Source organism: Ambystoma mexicanum, chromosome 3p, assembly GCF_040938575.1.
Source record: "Ambystoma mexicanum isolate Mex_15411 chromosome 3p, UKY_AmexF1_1, whole genome shotgun sequence".
Classification (NCBI taxonomy): Eukaryota; Metazoa; Chordata; class Amphibia; order Caudata; family Ambystomatidae; genus Ambystoma; species Ambystoma mexicanum.
This window is the reverse complement of record NC_090925.1, coordinates 664,760,107-664,779,690: the sequence shown is the minus strand read 5'-3', so window position 1 is coordinate 664,779,690 and position 19,584 is coordinate 664,760,107. Positions and strand designations below refer to the sequence as shown.

The 19,584-nt window shown below is 38.9% G+C and overlaps 1 protein-coding gene across 1 annotated transcript in view; it reads left to right on the top strand.

Moving 5' to 3' along the window:
• Positions 1 to 19,584, top strand: part of LOC138579940 (uncharacterized) — a 256,110-nt gene that overhangs the window by 155,457 nt on the left and 81,069 nt on the right. The window contains exons 28-32 of the mRNA XM_069650158.1: positions 5,024 to 5,053; positions 7,945 to 7,977; positions 10,956 to 11,006; positions 15,334 to 15,384; positions 17,811 to 17,861. Of these exons, the coding sequence (XP_069506259.1) occupies positions 5,024 to 5,053; positions 7,945 to 7,977; positions 10,956 to 11,006; positions 15,334 to 15,384; positions 17,811 to 17,861 (216 nt within the window). The remainder of the gene's footprint in view (positions 1 to 5,023; positions 5,054 to 7,944; positions 7,978 to 10,955; positions 11,007 to 15,333; positions 15,385 to 17,810; positions 17,862 to 19,584) is intronic.

The following is a 19,584-nucleotide window of genomic DNA, read 5'->3' as shown; positions in this document are numbered from 1 at the left end:
TCATTCATGAATGGTTTCAAGGCAATTCCTTCATAGAAATGATTTCTAATCTTATCAATAATCTTTCCTAAGAAGAAACACTGTGCTTTCCATAGATATAATTATAAACATGTACTTTAAATGTCAAACCTTAAAATGCAAATTGTAGAAATAGTCTAAATTTGGCACTTGCTCAAAATTGAAAATGTAAGAATAACTTCTTGACATGTCTCATGAAGATTCATGTATAATCCGTTCCAATAAAGGTCATTCAAATTTTCAAAAACACATTCAATATATATATACTTGAAAAATATGTTTTGTATTTTTCTTTCAATGGGGCATCTCCTCTGCACTATCCTGCATTGTCTCCCACGTCGTCGCTGCTATACTATATAAATATATTACATGGGCTGTGGTAACGGACATGTAGTTATGGTTAAGTTGCTCATCTCATAGGAAGAACACTTTTTGGGCAGCTTATAACTTTGCTCCCCCTGGACGAATCCACACCAAACATTGCAAAAAAAGTATATGGCCCACACTGCATTTTCTGCAGAGTTTGGTAAGGCTTGGTCAAGATGGAGCAAAATTAGAGGGGGGTGCCAAAATATTGTAAATGCTTATAAATGTGGTGCCATTGTCTTAGCAGTGCACGGTGGTCGCACAATTTATGGTTGTTTAGCTGACCATAACTGGCACATTTCTGGGGGTTTTCGATTTTACTTGAAACCATAACGACCCTTTAACAAAGTTTATTCTTTGAATATATATATATAGTACACTATGTTTTGTTGGCACTTTTTCACTTCCAATTTATTTATTTTTTTGCTGTGGCATGGTGTTCCAATTGGATCATAGATTTCATCGGAGAGGTTGTGCATAATTTTGTAAGATTGATTTTCAGGAAATGGAATATATCCCTATACACACATATCAGGCAAGTGACTCTAGAAAGCTGACAGATTTGCTGGGGTGAATGGGGTAAATATAAGATGTTATTCATTCATGATTTGTAGGAGATATTTTACATGTCTTCTAATCCTCTCATTAGTCAGTTCTTAGGGGAATTACTGGCTATTCCACAAGATTTCATCTCAGAGGATACATTTTTAAACATGCAACGTTTAAGCATTTAGTAGTTAACCTTATTCAAATCGTAGAAACGTTAAATGTTTGGAAAATAACGCATGATTACAAAGTTAAGAAATACTATTGACATTTCTCGTGAACATTCATTGATCATTCATTTCAATATATTGTAATCAAATTTTTCTGAATGTCTTTCAAACTGTTTTAAAAATGATTATTTTTCATATGATCATTTTATCCATTATTGTAATGGGGTTTGGGATTTCTCCTCCTCAATATCCCCCATTACCTGCCACATCCCACCCTTAACAACCTACGGTAACCTATACTGACCTTGTTTCACATCCAAATTTTTGGGGGGCGGTCAAATTGAATCAGAAATTGCATTTTCATAATCATTGATATTGTGCTTAATTTTATAAGTGTGATTTTCATTAAAAAAGGTATATAGTCATATACACAAAGTCCTGCTTTCTGCTTCACCAACCTTTGTTGTGGTATTTACTGCCACTGAAGGTCATTAATATTTTCTGATCTTCGGATTTAAATAGATCTTGACTTGTCTGGTTAATGTATAATTCAATGTACATCAAGGCTGCATGTGTTATTACCATTTTCCATTTACGATCCGTCACACGATCCGTCACACCATACTGCATTTTCAAAATTGGTGACCCAGCCTGCCGAATATTCAAAGGATGAAAGTCAAACTTACAATCACATAACATAGCTGACTGGATTAAAAAGTGTGTGTTCATTCCTTGAGGACATTTGCACATTTAGAAACCACAAAAACATTTTTCATTATTTTAACTCATTATTGATTTATATGATTCTTATATTCTTTTGAGCTCTGGTGGGGGAGTTGGTGTCGGCCAATTGGTAAACATAAGATTTTATTGTTGCATGACTTCAAGATGATGTTCTCACCTTAATAATGTGAACCTCTAAATTGCATCTCCCAGTTTGCATTTTTAATTATAAAATCTGTCGGTACACTGTAGATGCTGCTATAGTTGTACATTATAGCACCATTTAATGTTTGGCATGTGCTCATGGTTCAAATGTTCGTTAATATTTGTTGATACTTCTCACTTTTCAAAAAGCATGTTAGGAAACATTTTCTTTTTGCTGCTTTCTTTCCATACGCATCTATGGAGCCCTCAAATGTCTGCTGTTGTGTTGGAGCTCTCCTGATTTTTGTTTTGGATACAAGCAAAGCCTTTGTTCTTCACTTGCTATGCTAAACTCATCTATGGGTGGGCAATGATCAGTCCATACCCTAGAGTTATCAGTGCAGGAGAACTCTGTTCTACACTGTGAAATGCTGCTAATGTTTAACTTAATGATCTACAAGTGTAATGGAGGGGTGACACACTATATCTTTGATTGTAATGGATGGGCTAACATTAGAAGGTTCAGCACAGGATGTCTACTCCTAGATTCATCTAATGACTCATACTGCCAACCCTGTGATCCGTTCAACTATTACAGCCCTTATAAGTGCAATCAAGTGCCAGCCTTCAAAGTTCAAGTGCAATAGATGTGGCCATTTTACAGAATGTATTCTAAAATCAGTGCATGAGCTGACCTTCACAATTATTTTAGGAACAGCACAGGTGTTATATTTTACAGTTCTACATGAGTAAAGTGTGTGTCAACCCAGCCCAGCCCAGCCAAAATTTAAATGGGTAAAAACTGGAGGCTCTAGTTTCCTGGTCATTGTGGTCAAACATTGGAACCTCCTCCTGCCTACCTTGTATGCTGAACACTCTAATTGGACATTCCAGAGGGCTCTAAAAACATTGATGTCCACCTACTATGAAGCGCTAAGTATCTACTCCATTCTAGGGGGAATTGCAAAACTGTCAAAATGAGATCTCAGACTTACACTGTCTGTAATATCATGCCTGTACTATCATTCTAGTAGCTGGTCATACAACCGTGCTTGATGCCTCAGGGCTTAGTATGCTATATAAATGTAAACATAAATAAATAAACCTACCCAATTCCCTCTAAGTGCAATACAGGTGCCAGCCCACACAATCACTTTTAGGGGCAACCCAATTTCTTCTACTTCTAATCCATTGTATGAGAACACTATTTGTTATATTTTCTCTGATATGGCGCTTGGGAACCTGCTTCTCCCTAACCCGCTGACCATTGACTGCGTAGCTTTTCACCTCTCCTTGCACCATGTCTCTTGCAGGGTATGTGACATGTCAAAATGAAGTGTGTCTTCACCGAACTAAACCTTTTCATACATTTCTTTCATTTTGCATGGACACAAGCTTCAGTTTCTAGTACTATTCTACCAGCAGTAGATTATATGTGTTCCCTTATTGTGTTATATGACCAATCTCCCTTGCATTTTCATGACCAACTGGTTTGCTACAGGGAGTGCCATGTGCCACTCCCTACGAGTATATCCTACTTCTAATCTATTGCTACATACTGGTTATCTCTGTTATGTTTCTATAGTGTGTTAAATTCTTTGAGGCTCTACTCTACATCTCGTCATTCAATACTCTCATATGGTATATCCTTCCCTCGGCTGCTTTCTCTATAACGTAAATGGCCTGTCTAGTGTGTAATGACTGATCTCTTACATGAACCCTACTCCTATGCATAAGAGGGACTTTCGCAATGTGTACTTCCACTCATGTTAATGTGTAGGATCTACATCCAAATACATACAAGCAGAAGCCTCTAGCCTCAGCAGTGGTCGGGAGCGTTCTCCTCTACTTTTTTAAATTACGTTTTACAGCTCCTATACTTTTATTTCAAAAAGAAACCGCTGCAGAATGTTTTGTTTTAAAATAAAAGTGTAGGAAGACGTTGCAGCTTGCACTTTCAGTGCACTGCACTGAATGTTCCTTCAAACAGCAGGTGCAAGGGTTTGGGGGTTTGTATTGTGTGTGGGAGGGGGCATGGTGATGGGGCTTGTGGGGAGTGGGTGCAGGCCAGCAGGGAACATAGTTCCACTATTTCTTTTTGGACACTTCGAACACTGAGCCTCAGTCTCTTGAAACAGTTTGTTGACCTTCAGATGGGCTGCCAACTCAGTATGTGAGAAGGTGTGAGATAAAACTGAATTAGCAAGAGAAGTTTACCAAGTTCAAGATGAGTCTGTAACTGACAGGACACCACCCTCTCGATTTTGACCAAAAGTGTCTTAAAATGGTCAGTAGTTTCTAACAACTGTGCTTAATGAGTTTGTTTGAGTCCTTGTTTAAATCCAACTTGGGGTTTGCAGATGTTCCTGAAAAATATACTTTTCTCAAAAAGCACATATCTAATTTGATAGTCTCTATTCCTTGGCAGATCAAAGCCCCATTTGGCGGTAGGTGTTGTGAGCTATTTCCGAGAGAGTTGCACCATCTTTTCTTCATATTCAATATAGGTCTGAAACCTTTGGTTCTCCAGATGCTTTGGAATACAGGAGAATAAAAAATGCAGTATCATTGTAGAGGCAGTTTGAATGATCTGGAGAAGCATGACCCCAGCCATTCTATTTTGGTCAGGAGCAGGCTAATTTTATTAAACACATTTCTTAATATTTTGTATGCACATGGTTTAGTATATAAACATTATTTTGAAAGGCCCACCATTTTATTTATATTCAGTTTTTCAAATGTATCCAAAATCCATGCCTCCTTGCCTTTCTTTATGGAAGGAAGTACCAATTTAGCTGCACAGTTTTATTTGACTCATTCATGAACTTAACTATCATATATTAATGCATACCTTACCCACTGCTATATTATACCTCTCAGTTTTGTTACTACTAATGTTAAAAGTCCATTAAGTATTGGCCAGGAGGCATTTGTGGGTTTTAACTCGATGTGGGAGAGATCCAATGAGAGACCTGTACATCTAATTATCTTTTCAAAGTTTGTATTTAACCTTCATCAACACTGAAATTGAAATACATGCATATTGTCTTTTGTAGGGTGTTGTTGGCAAATCTTGGTGTGGAGTAGTAAGTGGAGCCAATTGTTTACTCACTTATTCAATATTTGTGTAACGTTGAATAGTTTTGACATATATGGGCTTCATTCTGAGGTTGGAGGTAGCCATGGTGCTATTAGCACCATGGCTACCTCCTTACCGCATACCGGGTCCGGGTTCCTTGAATAGGGAATTACCCAGCCATTCCATTCTTGGAGGACCCGGTATTTCCCTGTTCAGGGAACCCATCCCCACCCCAATTCTAGCCCCCATAGGGCTCAATTGGAATGGGGACCATGCTAACAACAGGCCTGTTAATAACGGGCCTGTTGTTAGCATGCTGGTCCATTAGCGGCTCCCACTAAGGGTGCCTGGAAAATCCAGCTGCCCTTAGCGGGACCCGCTAAAGGACCTCGTAATGTGGCGTTGAAGGGTTAACCGCACCAGCACCCTTACCGGTGCCGTTAACCCCTTACCTCCAGGGTCGTAATGAGGGCCATAGTCACTTTAATGATCAGGCCCTGGAATGTATGTATGGGAATTTCAGAGTAAGTCATTTCACTCTGCACATGATTGTCCGTTCATAGATGGTCTTACACGGAAAATGGAAGGCATCAATATGCTAGATCTATTTTTAAAAACAAAAATGTTGCAAACATCACTGCACAGTATTGTTAACTAACTGAACATGTCTTGATTAGGTGTTATTAATGGAGGAGAGACAACTTGGGCTAGTCACGAAAATTGAAAACAGTGAAAATTTGAGTTAGGTGCAGCATGAAATAAATCATGACTACTAATGAGATTCATGTAAAACCTTTTGTTCAGTCTATTAATTCACACATTGAATTGCCATGCACAGTCCAAAGTATTGTGGCCCATTATCACTCAGTAATGCTGCAAGTAAGTGATCACATAGCAGTAAAGAGTAGGATAGATCAGTGATTGTACACCACAATGGAACTAACCGCAGTGATACTGTCATGCACTCTATGCTGTCCTAACTGCTTTGGTTTTGGTAAAATGAGTTGCTCTCAGTCAGTGTGAGAGCGCACTCACAGAGGCAATTGCCAATTGTAAATTCACTCAGTGATTTGAGTTGCTCAGTCCCTTCGGGTTCTCACATGGCCATTAAAATAAGAAGTTTCTAGGTGCTTATTTTATGTCCTCCAAATCCAGGGATGCGCACACAAACACACACGCACACACACATGGAATTATTGTTTGTTAGTTTGTTTTCATCAGAAATCAAGATGACCAAAAATCAGTGTCCCATGTGCTCACATGACGTTACATGATGCTTTTTATGTAACAAACCTTCATGAAGGTATGACTGAAAATTCAGTTTCCATGAATGCCACAATACAGTAGAGACATATTGGCCATTTTTATCATGCCAGAGCACCAAAGAAATGGACATTATTAACTTCCACTTTTCATGGAGTGCAATCTGCGGTGCTACTGTGCCAAAAATAACCACATGCCATGAGTACACCTATATGTTTCACTAAAAGATAATAATTTCAGAATTTAAAGCAAACACAACAAATGACCATAAATTATCTGTCAAAAGTTGTCCATCTGCATTTAGTGTCTGAGGGTACAACAACTATTTATATGTAATCAAGTTAACATGACTTCAATATAGTAAGGTCTATTTATTGAATATTGGAGGAGGCAGCATAACACACACACACAGAAACACGCACACACATACACAATCACACAACACGAATACCCCCATACGCATAGACACACACACACACACGCACGCACAAAACAAACCTCATGTTTTATTCATACACATAATGGCAAAGGAAAGTAGTTGTTCCTCTTGTTATCTTTATCATCCGCATCTAAATGACAGAATAGGCCCCTAATGAAGGTGTGCTCATAAGGGCATTGAGTGACACGTGTGAAATTTTACAAAGATTAATGTTAGCCTCTTTTGTAATACCAAGTAAAGCCTGCAGTTTAAAAATTGGCCTTAATTGCCTAGAAGTCAATGAAATGTCTGCTAGCGTGTAGGTGTGTGTATTAACAACAAATACATCCTTTAAGATATCAGTACATTTAAATCTTGTATATCCATTTAAATTGTTTGTTCCTGAACACTAAAATCCATGCTTCTTGCCTTATGTAGGTTATGGTGGTAAAGTTGATGAAGGACATATTTTAAGTAAAACATATGATTGTTGTACGATTTCACAATGCTTTTACCTGCTGAATAGCAATGTCATCTACTCAATTGAATTAGTGTGCCCTTAGACCTATGTCAGAACATTTCTCATCAATGCATCTCACATTGTACCTCAAAGTACCATCCCTTCCATCATCTTGATTGCCAGGTTAGAGATAGTTTGGACAGATTAAGGAAGGTATCAAAAAAACATTCTTGATTTAAAATAGAACATTGGCATACAGCACTGTACACTATTGTTGAAGAACACAATGATTTATTTTAAGTAGTAATAATGGAAGAGTGATAATTTAGAGGTGAGAAAGTTAAATTGAAACAAAGTGAAATGTTGGCTTAATTGCAGAATCAAGTGCATCCTCACTATTAATGAGATTCACTTAAAACATTGGCTGGGCCTAGTGAATCGCACGTAGACTGTGCCATGCACCACCAATAGGGTCCTTGCCCAATATCATTCATTAATACTGCACCTAACAGCTCATTCAGCAACACATAATAGGAGCAATCAGTGAACATGCAAAACATTAGCTTTGTCCTCCACAAAATGGTCAAGTAATCTCTCCATGCCTGACCGTTTTGCCTAGGTCAATTCGGGTTCTCCTCTGCATGCAATAAAATGGTGGGGTTTAGATGTTTTGAGAGATCTGTGCATAGAATTACCATTTAAAAATTCTAATTGACATTTTCCAAAATTTGTAATACATGATTATTGTTTCCTGTAGCGCGATAATGGTAGAATTGGTGATCAACAAAAAGTAAGTAATACATATTACATTTGGACAATGTTAAGATGATGTCATCACCTGAATATTTTTGATATGTAATCACTTTCATGAATGTGCCTCTGTATTTATGTCTGGTGAATTCACCATAATTTGTCTCACAATGTTCCTGGCGTACAGTCGTCTTCTAACCCTGTGATTGTCAGGTTAGAGATGGTTTTGGAAGGATTATGAAATTCTTCAAAACCCACCACTAATTTAAAATGTGAACCATAGAACAAAACACAGCACACAAATACTGATAGTCACATGTATTCTTGACTGGCAGATAGTAATCAATGATAGAAAACACTTTAAATGAAATTAGTCGAAATGAGTTAAGTTCAGCATCAAATGTATCCTCACTAGTATTGAGAGTGATTGAAAACCATTTGTTGTGCAGGGTGAAAAGTATATAGAATGTGCAATGTCAGCTCTGAGTATGTTGGCCCATTATCAATCGATAATGCTGCACCTAAGCACTCGCAATTCAATACAGATACCTGAAAGATCAATGAACATGCAACCTGATAGCTTTGTCCCTCAGACAAATGTTCAGTTAGTCAGTTGTTCTGCTAGTGTTTCTTAGGTTAATTTCAGTGCCTCTCTTACAGTGAGGGCACACTCCCAAGGGTAGTTGGCAATTGAAATTTGCCTTTGTTATTGGAAGTGCTGGGTACATTGGATTATTTAATGAGTGTTCAGATAAGCAGTTTCTGGGTGTTCATTGTGTAAGTGTTTGTGTATTGGATTTTCCCAGCGAGGGTAGTGAACCCCCCACACACACAAACACAGAAATATGGCTTACATTTTTGGGATCTTAATTGTATTACAATCCTTGATCACTCAAAACCTCTGCCCCCTAATTGCATTGTACATTACCTATTTCAAATTAGGTAAATCCCCTCAAGAAGGCATGAATGGAAAAACGAGTGTGTGTGCATTCAGCTATATTGAAGCAATCATGGGGTAGCATCTATAATAAAAAAGAGCACCCAACAATTTGGAAAAGGGCAATCGATAATTACACATTGAGTGCCTTCTAGAGTGCATTTTGCAACAGTCATCCACATTTCATGTATACCCTTAAATGTGACAATAAATGTATATAATTACAGTTTGTATAACAAATGAGTTATATGCCAATCACATACCGGTCTGGAGGCAGCTGCTTGCATTTAAAATCTGAGAGGATAAGTTTAAACTTCTCTTAATTGTTAGCATACTAAATGGACCATCAAAATAGAAATGTTTCTTTTTGAATCAATAGATCATTGGTAGAGATTTGGTGAACATAAGTTGAATACATTCTTTTGGGCATTATTACAAAACATGACAACCATTACATTTAAATACATAAGCTTATATTTTGTACAATCGCAGATGGGACGCACACACACACACACACACACTCAGCTCATGGAATAATAATAATAATAATAATAATAATAATAATAATAATAATAATAATATTAATGGGAATGCTGTGCCCCTCATTTTCTTATAGTATACTCACACCCAAATGTGAGACAGGTAGCCTTAGGAAGGTGTACTGACAAAAATATTGAACACATATAAAATATAAAGGAATAAGCATCTGAGATTTGTGTGGTGTATGTTCTTTAGCTTATGTGCCAGAGAAACACAAAGTTGATTTATGAAGAAAAATGGTAAAACACTATAAATGATTGCCATCTTTTAAAACATAACCTAAAAGTCTATGAAGTATCTTCCCCGGAGGCATTTGTGGGTTGTAAAACAATGTGGGAGATTTCCAATGAGAGACCCGTACATTTAGTTATCTTTTCAAAGTTTTTATTTAGTCTTGATCAACACCGAAATTGAAATACATGCATATTGTCTTCTGTAGGGTGTTGGTGGCAAAGCTTGTGGTGGAATAGTACCTGGAACAAACTGTTTACTCACGTATTCAATGTTTGTTTAATGTTGAATATTATTGACATCTAATCACTTTAAAGGAAGAACCAAGAAAACCCAGCACAAAAATGTTTTTTTCAAACTCACACTAATACCACTGGCTAAGTATCTGCTTTCTTTCTGTTCCTCTTTACTATGGTAACACAATTGACTGAAAAAGAGGTGGACCCCACATGAGACATTTAATAGTACCTCCCGCAAACAAAAGAGAATATCAGTGTGGTTAGGTATAGTGGTTAGACTATCTAGAATGCCATCTAAGGATTTTCCACTGTGTCATGATTTTCTCATTATTGAGTGAACCAACATGTAGGGCAATATCACTGAGTTGATCTGCTCCATAATCAGTGAACCATACTAGCCATGAGGCAAGGACATGGTGAACTCCAAACTAGAAAATACATGGGAGGGAGCTAAGGCATCTAATGACAGCAGAATTCTGACCCGTTGACAAACTGTGCATTATTAAAGGGCTCACAAAGTTGTGTGCTGCTCATAATCTCAGCACTTCATGCAGCGTGGCTACTTTCTATAGGCTGAACATGCAGGAGCCAGAGTTTTGTGACCCCCCTACATTTGCCCCTTCCAAAGCAAAAACAATCAACCACATGCATATTGATGATGTGCAGCAATTTCCCAAAGACTACTGGTATCTGGCTGAATAATTTCCTTATCATACGACTAAAGGTGTAGGAGGGGGCATCAGACAATAGGCCTGAATGACAACCGTCAGGTAGATCCCAACATCCAAGCACACAAAACAGCACAGACATGGCCAATTTTAGCTGTGCTAACAGGTGCAGGGGAAGAAGCTCCAAAATCCATAAACACATTTTGAAGAATGCCATCAATGACATCTACTAACAAGTACAAGTAAAGCCAGACTGCTGATGTGTGATTATTGAGAGTGTACAATAAAAGACCTTTTGGAAATGGACAGTGCTATGTTGCATGTTTATATATTGTGTTACATTGTTGTGTTGTGTACATGGCTTTATTTAATCTTGAACTTATCCTCTATTTGTTTCCTTTAGGGCGGTGGTGTCAGAGGTGGAGCTGGTGGCAGTGCTGCCGGAGGCATTCTCGTAAGAATCCTATATCTTGTTATTTTCTTTTTCTTTAATAAAAATGTTTTCAATACACAAGGTACTTTTACAAAATATTCAAATACAAAACATTGACAATGTAATATCAAAAATGCAATATATTTTTTGTTATAATTTAACGGCGCAAGGAAATCATCATTCTAAATTATTGCAAAATTAGTACAGCCTTTCTCTACAAAATAAACACCAGTGCTTTCAATGTTAGCATCTAGACGTTAATGCCTCAACCATCCAATTCATACTTCCTTCTCGTAAAATGGGGCATAGCACAGTTTCTTTCATAATGTCCTACCAGGTACCCATCAGTTCCTCTACTGCTAGGTGAGCTCCTACCATCACCTCATCCAGTCTGACGATGATAGTAATCAAAAACTTTACCAGACCCAGTGAGTGAGTGACATGTGGCCAGTTTTCTTAAGTTTGTGCCATAGGTCAGATGCTATAAGACCTGTAGGAGAATTGATGAAGGGAGAAAAAGTTCCAATTCTCTCCTTCAATACCTTGGGTCAATACTTCACCAAATGTTGCAGCAACTCAAATCCCCCTCAACACAGTCTGCTGAGTCTTAGCTCTGCGGGGATCTCCAATTTAGGCCCCACCACATCTAGGCTCAGCAAACAGTGCAGTCTGAATTTTAATAACCCTGTTATGTTAGGCTGCATAGACAATTGCCATTATCCAATTAGCCTTTCTTTGCCCGAGGCACATGTCTTTGCCTGTTCAGAGATGTTACAGAGATCTGCGTATGTTTCCCAATCCTGATGCTTCACTAAGAAGCATACACTTTTTCTAAGAAGGCATTTTGAAGCACAAAGACAATCAATTACAGATATGTGTAAATCTGATGTCTCTTTTTCCAGATTAGTATAGTCCAAAGCAGTAGTGGCTAGTAGGCAATTCTAGGTCCTGGAATGTTACAGGGTCTGAGAGATCGGCCCTTGATAGCAAGCTTGGTCGACCCAACCCTTCACCCCTACTCACCCAAACCCCAAAACATACTGCACATACCGCGCTTGCCACATTGATGTGTGTATTTGAGGTCCACCACCAGGTAAATGGGAAGAGAGAGACTCGAACAAGGTAAGGGAGACCTATGAAAGCCTCCTGCTGCACCAAACACCATAACACACTGCGTGCTCCACAGTGGTGTGTGTATTTACGGTCTGCCTGAAGGCAAAAGGGAAGAGAGACTCCAACAAGGTAAGGAAGACAAATGAAAGCCTCCTGCCGCAGCAAACACAAAAAAACACTGTGCATAGCTGGCTTTCAATCATATGGACTGTGGTTGAATTTTTAATGAAAATCGCCCTTGATAAATCCAGCAATGAAGTGATGAATGTGCACTCTAATATGAGCTTATTATAGGAAATTAAATGTGAAACTGAGGAACAACAATTCATGCTCTCAGGTTCAGGTTTTATTTTGATCAGAGTGGAAGAGGAAATTAAATGTGAAACTGAGGAACAACAATTCATGCTTTCAGGCTCAGGTTTCATTTTAAAGTGGTTCTGCTGATTTAAGATAGTACAAGTAGAGACTTCAATTGAATGGTAGACCTGATGCAGGCAACTTACACAGGCTTTTTTTTCTCCATAAAAGGTCAGGTTCATGAATGTGTTTAGGAAGGTTAGAAGAAATATAGAGGGGATTTACAAAACTTTAAATGTCTCCTGGTATATACTGTAACATTAAGTAAAGTGGTCCCGGGTGGGTGATGTGATAACAGCCTACCAGCCGGAAACATTGTGGGCCCAATCGATGTAAGGGACACACCAATGATGTAGGGCCATTACTACTGAAACCTGTCCCAGACTATAAAGTTAAAGCTATTAGCACCTTGAGCCTACATATGAATTCTTAATTGTGCATTGTATTGTGGGAAGCCAGCTTCAGATGTGTCTTGCATACAAATTTCCCCTAGAAATCTCCAAACAAAAATGCCTGCTCAGTAAAACAGAAATGGGACATTGTCCCTATTCTATGTTCATTGCTTCCAACAGATGGGCTGTCTAATCCGAATGTGAGACAGCAATGTGTAGATATTTGGGTTAAAGGCAATGATAGGGAAAAGGTGGGCAGCGTTATAGGTTGCAGAGAGGCAGGGGATCACAGGGCAAAGGGGAAAACTATGGGCCTGGAGCACAGTCCTGGAGGATGGAAAAGAATGGGAGCTTATACAGATGGAAATAGCCTGTTCCTCTTGACTCCAGAAGGGCTGACACAACTCGCTCATGTGCTGAGGAAGGTTCCTACATCATAACTTGAGTGCTCTACCAAGAAAGCAAGTTCTTAGTGTAGCCTTATCATAACAGATGATTTCTAGGTTTGGGCTAATCCAATTTTTAGGAGTAGGACATAGCAATACAATTCTAAGATTTGTGCGTATTGCCATCTCTGCTGCTAAATATATTTCTAGGAACTGTGTATCGCAAATTCTGAAAATATGTCTCAAATTCCTGAATTCCTAGGAACGTTTTAATATCTTTTAAACTCCACACCTTGCAGGATATTACAAATCTCTCTGTTCCTACCCAACCCAATTACACAGCTCTCATATTTCTTAACAGTGAGCACTATACAAAAAAAAATCAAATTAATTTACAAAATAGTTAATTATGGCAAGGGAAATGGTCAAAATTGACATCAATGGCTTGTAAGCATTGTGCTAAGAGTGTAACATACATAAAGCAGCACTGAGGGCACATCAACTAAAATATTTGTTCAATATTAGATGTTGAGTTTTAAATTCTTCTCAAAAATCTGGGGCACTGCAGCATTGTATGTTCTCATAGTGGTGACAATGTACTCCTATCACTCAAAATCCAGAATTACTATTTAGTTACCAATTTGTTTCAGCATTGTTTCAGCTCAAGAATCATCTCACTGTATATTTTAAATGGTGACACCTGAACATGCTGGAATTCCAAGCTGCATGCATGTTGGCAATATGGCAGAGAGTCATCAATATACACAAAAATCTGGCATACTAGCCAGTTGTTCATTTGATATAATGTGATCCATGTATGACCAAACCATACATTTACACAACTTCCTCATTACATCCCACTGGGAACTGGTGGCATAGCTGGTGCTAACAATTTGGTAAAACATAGTTCTTATTTCAGTGAGATTTAATATTAATCATATTCAACACAGTTAATCACTTCAGGATTCCTGCAACATTGCATAAAGCTACTAGAGATTTCAGTTTTGGGACTAACACTGTAAATCATACTTCTTCTGTGAGCAATAGATTCTGACTGATGGCAACCAACCTAAGATCTCATATAACATTAACTATTTGTAAGGAATGTAGCACACTAATCCAATCCTACTATGTGAATGCTCACTTATATATTATGCTGACACATTATAGTAAACAGAGTTGTATCTGCTCATTCTGCATAGGTTATGGTTGGAAGATGGTTTCAGGAGGGGACACAATAATGAGGCTGCTGAGCTAGGCAAAGTACTACATACACAAGGTATTTGATTTCAAGAAGCATCTGTTTACAAGACAAATGTATGACACTCCAAAATCTCACCTTCCTGAACAAAGTAAAGGACCAAGAAAACCCAGCGCAAATATTGTTGTTCAAACTCACTCTAATACCACTGGCTAAGTATTTGGTTTCTTTCTGTTCCTCTTTTCTCATTTAACCAAACTGACTGAAAAAGAGGTGGACCGCACATGAGACATTTAATAGTATCTCCCTCAAACAAAAGAAAATATCAGTGTGAATAGTGTATCGACTATCTAGGATGCCACCTAAGGATGCAGCGTGGCTACTTTCTATAGGCTGAACATGCAGGAGCCAGAGTTTTATGACCGCCCTAGATTTGCCCCTTCCAAAGCAAAAACAATCAACCACATGCATATTGATGATGTGCAGCAACTTCCCAAAGACTACTGGTATCTGGCCAAATAATGTCCCTATCATACGACTAAAGGTGTAGGAGGAAGCATTAGGCAATAGCCCTGAATGACTACCGTCAGGTAGATCCCAACTTCCATGCACACAAAACAGTACAGCACAGACATGGCCAATGCGCCGTGCTAACAAGTGCAGTGGAAGAAACTCCAAAATCCGGAAACACATTTTGAAGAATGCCATCAATGACATCTACTAACAAGTAAAAATCAAGCCAGACACCTGATGTGTGATTATTGAGAGTGCATTGTACAATAAGAGACCTTTTGGAAATGGACAGTGCTATGTTGCCCGTTTATAAATTGTGTTACTGTGTTGTGGTGTGTGCATGGCTTTGTTTAATCTTGAACTTGTCCTCAATTTGTTTCCTTTAGGGCGGTGGTGTAAGAGTTGGAGCTGGTGGCAGTGCTGGTGGAGGCATTCTCGTAAGAATACTAAATCTTTTTCTTTTTTTTTTTAAATCAAAATGTTTTCAGTACACAAGGTACTTTTACATGATATTCAAATGCAAAACATTGACAACGTAATATCAAAAATGCTATTCATTTTTTGTTACAATTTAAAGGCGCACGGACACCATTCTAAATAATCCCACAATTAGTACAGTCTTTCTCTACAAAATAAACACCAATGCTTTCAATGTTAGCTGCTAGACGTTAACGCCTCAACCATCCAATTCATACTTCCCTCTCCTAAAATGGGGGCATAGCACACATTTTCTCAGAATGTCCTACCCAGTACCCATCAGTCCCTTAACCTCTAGGTGAGCTCCTACCTTCACCTCATCCAGTCTGGCGAATATAGTAATCAAAAGCTTTACCAGACCCAGAGTGAGTAACAGGTGGCCAGTTGTCTTAAATCTAGCCATAGGTCAGATGTTATAAGACCTGTAGGGTAATTTATGAAGGGAGTAAAATGTACAATCCTCTCTTTCAATACCTTGGGTCAATACACCAAATGTTGCACCAACTCAAACTCCCCGCAGCACAGTCTGCTGCATTTTAGCTCTCGGGGACCTCCAATTTAGGCCCCACCACATCTAGGGTCGGCAAACAGTGCAGTCTAAATTTTAATAACCCAGTAATTTTAGGCTGCATAGACAATTGCCATTATTCAATTTGCCTTTTTTTCCCATTCAGAGATTTTACCGAGCTCCAAGTACATTTTCCAATCCTGATTGCTACACTAAGAAGCATACACTTTTTCTAAGAAAGCATTTTGAAGCAGAAAGACAATCAATTACAGGTATATTTAAGTTTGGTGTATCTTTTTCCTGATTAGTATAGTCTGAAGCGGTAGTAGCTACTAGGCAATTCTAGGTCCAAGAATGTTACAGGGTCTGAGAGACCGGCCCTTGATAGCAAGCTCTGTCAAACCAACCCTGCACCCCTGCTTACGCAAACACCAAAATACACTGTGCATACTGCGCATTGCGCAATGGTTTGTGTATTTAAGGTCTACCTCCAGGCGAACGGGAAGATAGATTCGAACAAGGTAAGGGAGACCAATGAAAGACTCCTGCTGTACCAAACAACAAAACATACTGCACACACCAGGCGTTCCTTAATGGTGTGTGTATTTAAGATTTGTCTCCAGGGAAAAGGGAAGAGAGACTCCAACAAGGTAAGGGAGACCAATGAAAGCCTCCTGCTGCACCAAATACCAAAACACACTGCACGCTCTGCTTTGCTGTGTGTATTTACTGTCTGCCTCAAGGCAATAGGGAAGAGACACTCCAACAGGGTAAGGGAGACAAATGAAAACCTCATGCTGCACCAAACACCAAAACACATTGAGCACAACTGGCTTTCAGTCATATGTACTGTGGTTGAATGATTTATTGAAAATCACCCATGAGAAATCCAGCTATGAAGTGATGAATGTGCACTCAAGTATGGCCTTATTGACTGTCAATATTTCAGAGTGGGAGAGGAAATTAAATGTGAAACTGAGGAACAACAATCCATGCTCTCAGGCTCAGGTTTTATTTTGATGTGGTTCTGCTGACTTATGATTGTAGAAGTAGAGTCTTCAATTGGATGGTAGACAAGCAACTTACACAGGTTTTTTTTTCTCCAAAATAGGTGCAGTTCATAAATGTCTTTAGGAAGGTTAGCAGAAATATAGAAGGGATTTCACAAAGTTTAAATGTCTCCTGGTATATAGTGTAGCATTAAGTAATGTGGTCTGGGGTGGTACTTTGATAACAGCCCACCATCCCAAAACAGTGTAGGCCCAATGAATGTAAGGGACGCACCAATGATTTAGGGCCATTACTACTGAAGCCTGTCCCATACTATGAAGTTAAAGCTATTAGCACCTTGAGCCTACATCTTGGGTTTTAATTGTGCTGAACATGCAGGAGCCAGAGTTTTATGACCGCCCTACATTTGCCCCTTCCAAAGCAAAAACAATCCACCACATGCATATTGATGAAGTGCAGCAACTTCCCAAAGACTACTGGTATCTGGCCAAATAATGTCCCTATCATACGACTAAAGGTGTAGGAGGAAGCATCAGGCAATAGCCCTGAATGACTACCGTCAGGTAGATCCCAACATCCATGCACACAAAACAGTACAGCACAGACATGGCCAATGCGCCGTGCTAACAAGTGCAGTGGAAGAAACTCCAAAATCCATAAACACATTTTGAAGAATGCCATCAATGACATCTACTAACAAGTACAAGTAAAGCCAGACTGCTGATGTGTGATTATTGAGAGTGTACAATAAAAGACCTTTTGGAAATGGACAGTGCTATGTTGCATGTTTATATATTGTGTTACATTGTTGTGTTGTGTACATGGCTTTATTTAATCTTGAACTTATCCTCTATTTGTTTCCTTTAGGGCGGTGGTGTCAGAGGTGGAGCTGGTGGCAGTGCTGCCGGAGGCATTCTCGTAAGAATCCTATATCTTGTTATTTTCTTTTTCTTTAATAAAAATGTTTTCAATACACAAGGTACTTTTACAAAATATTCAAATACAAAAACATTGACAATGTAATATCAAAAATGCAATATATTTTTTGTTACAATTTAACGGCGCAAGGAAATCATCATTCTAAATTATTGCAAAATTAGTTAGCATCTAGACGTTAATGCCTCAACCATCCAATTCATACTTCCTTCTCCTAAAATGGGGCATAGCACAGTTTCTTTCATAATGTCCTACCAGGTACCCATCAGTTCCTCTACTGCTAGGTGAGCTCCTACCATCACCTCATCCAGTCTGACGATGATAGTAATCAAAAACTTTACCAGACCCAGTGAGTGAGTGACATGTGGCCAGTTTTCTTAAGTTTGTGCCATAGGTCAGATGCTATAAGACCTGTAGGAGAATTGATGAAGGGAGAAAAAGTTCCAATTCTCTCCTTCAATACCTTGGGTCAATACTTCACCAAATGTTGCAGCAACTCAAATCCCCCTCAACACAGTCTGCTGAGTCTTAGCTCTGCGGGGATCTCCAATTTAGGCCCCACCACATCTAGGCTCAGCAAACAGTGCAGTCTGAATTTTAATAACCCTGTTATGTTAGGCTGCATAGACAATTGCCATTATCCAATTAGCCTTTCTTTGCCCGAGGCGCATGTCTTTGCCTGTTCAGAGATGTTACAGAGATCTGCGTATGTTTCCCAATCCTGATGCTTCACTAAGAAGCATACACTTTTTCTAAGAAGGCATTTTGAAGCACAAAGACAATCAATTACAGATATGTGTAAATCTGATATCTCTTTTTCCAGATTAGTATAGTCCAAAGCAGTAGTGGCTAGTAGGCAATTCTAGGTCCTGGAATGTTACAGGGTCTGAGAGATCGGCCCTTGATAGCAAGCTTGGTCGACCCAACCCTTCACCCCTACTCACCCAAACCCCAAAACATACTGCACATACCGCGCTTGCCACATTGATGTGTGTATTTGAGGTCCACCACCAGGTAAATGGGAAGAGAGAGACTCGAACAAGGTAAGGGAGACCTATGAAAGCCTCCTGCTGCACCAAACACCACAACACACTGCGTGCTCCACAGTGGTGTGTGTATTTACGGTCTGCCTGAAGGCAAAAGGGAAGAGAGACTCCAACAAGGTAAGGAAGACAAATGAAAGCCTCCTGCTGCACCAAACACAAAAAAACACTGTGCATAGCTGGCTTTCAATCATATGGACTGTGGTTGAATTTTTAATGAAAATCGCCCTTGATAAATCCAGCAATGAAGTGATGAATGTGCACTCTAATATGACCTTATTATTGGAAATTAAATGTGAAACTGAGGAACACAACAATTCATGCTCTCAGGTTCAGGTTTTATTTTGATCAGAGTGGGAGAGGAAATTAAATGTGAAACTGAGGAACAACAATTCATGCTTTCAGGCTCAGGTTTCATTTTAAAGTGGTTCTGCTGACTTAAGATAGTACAAGTAGAGACTTCAATTGAATTGTAGACCTGATGCAGGCAACTTACACAGGCTTTTTTTCTCCATAAAAGGTCAGGTTCATGAATGTGTTTAGGAAGGTTAGAAGAAATATAGAGGGGATTTACAAAACTTTAAATGTCTCCTGGTATATACTGTAACATTAAGTAAAGTGGTCCCGGGTGGGTGATGTGATAACAGCCTACCAGCCGAAAA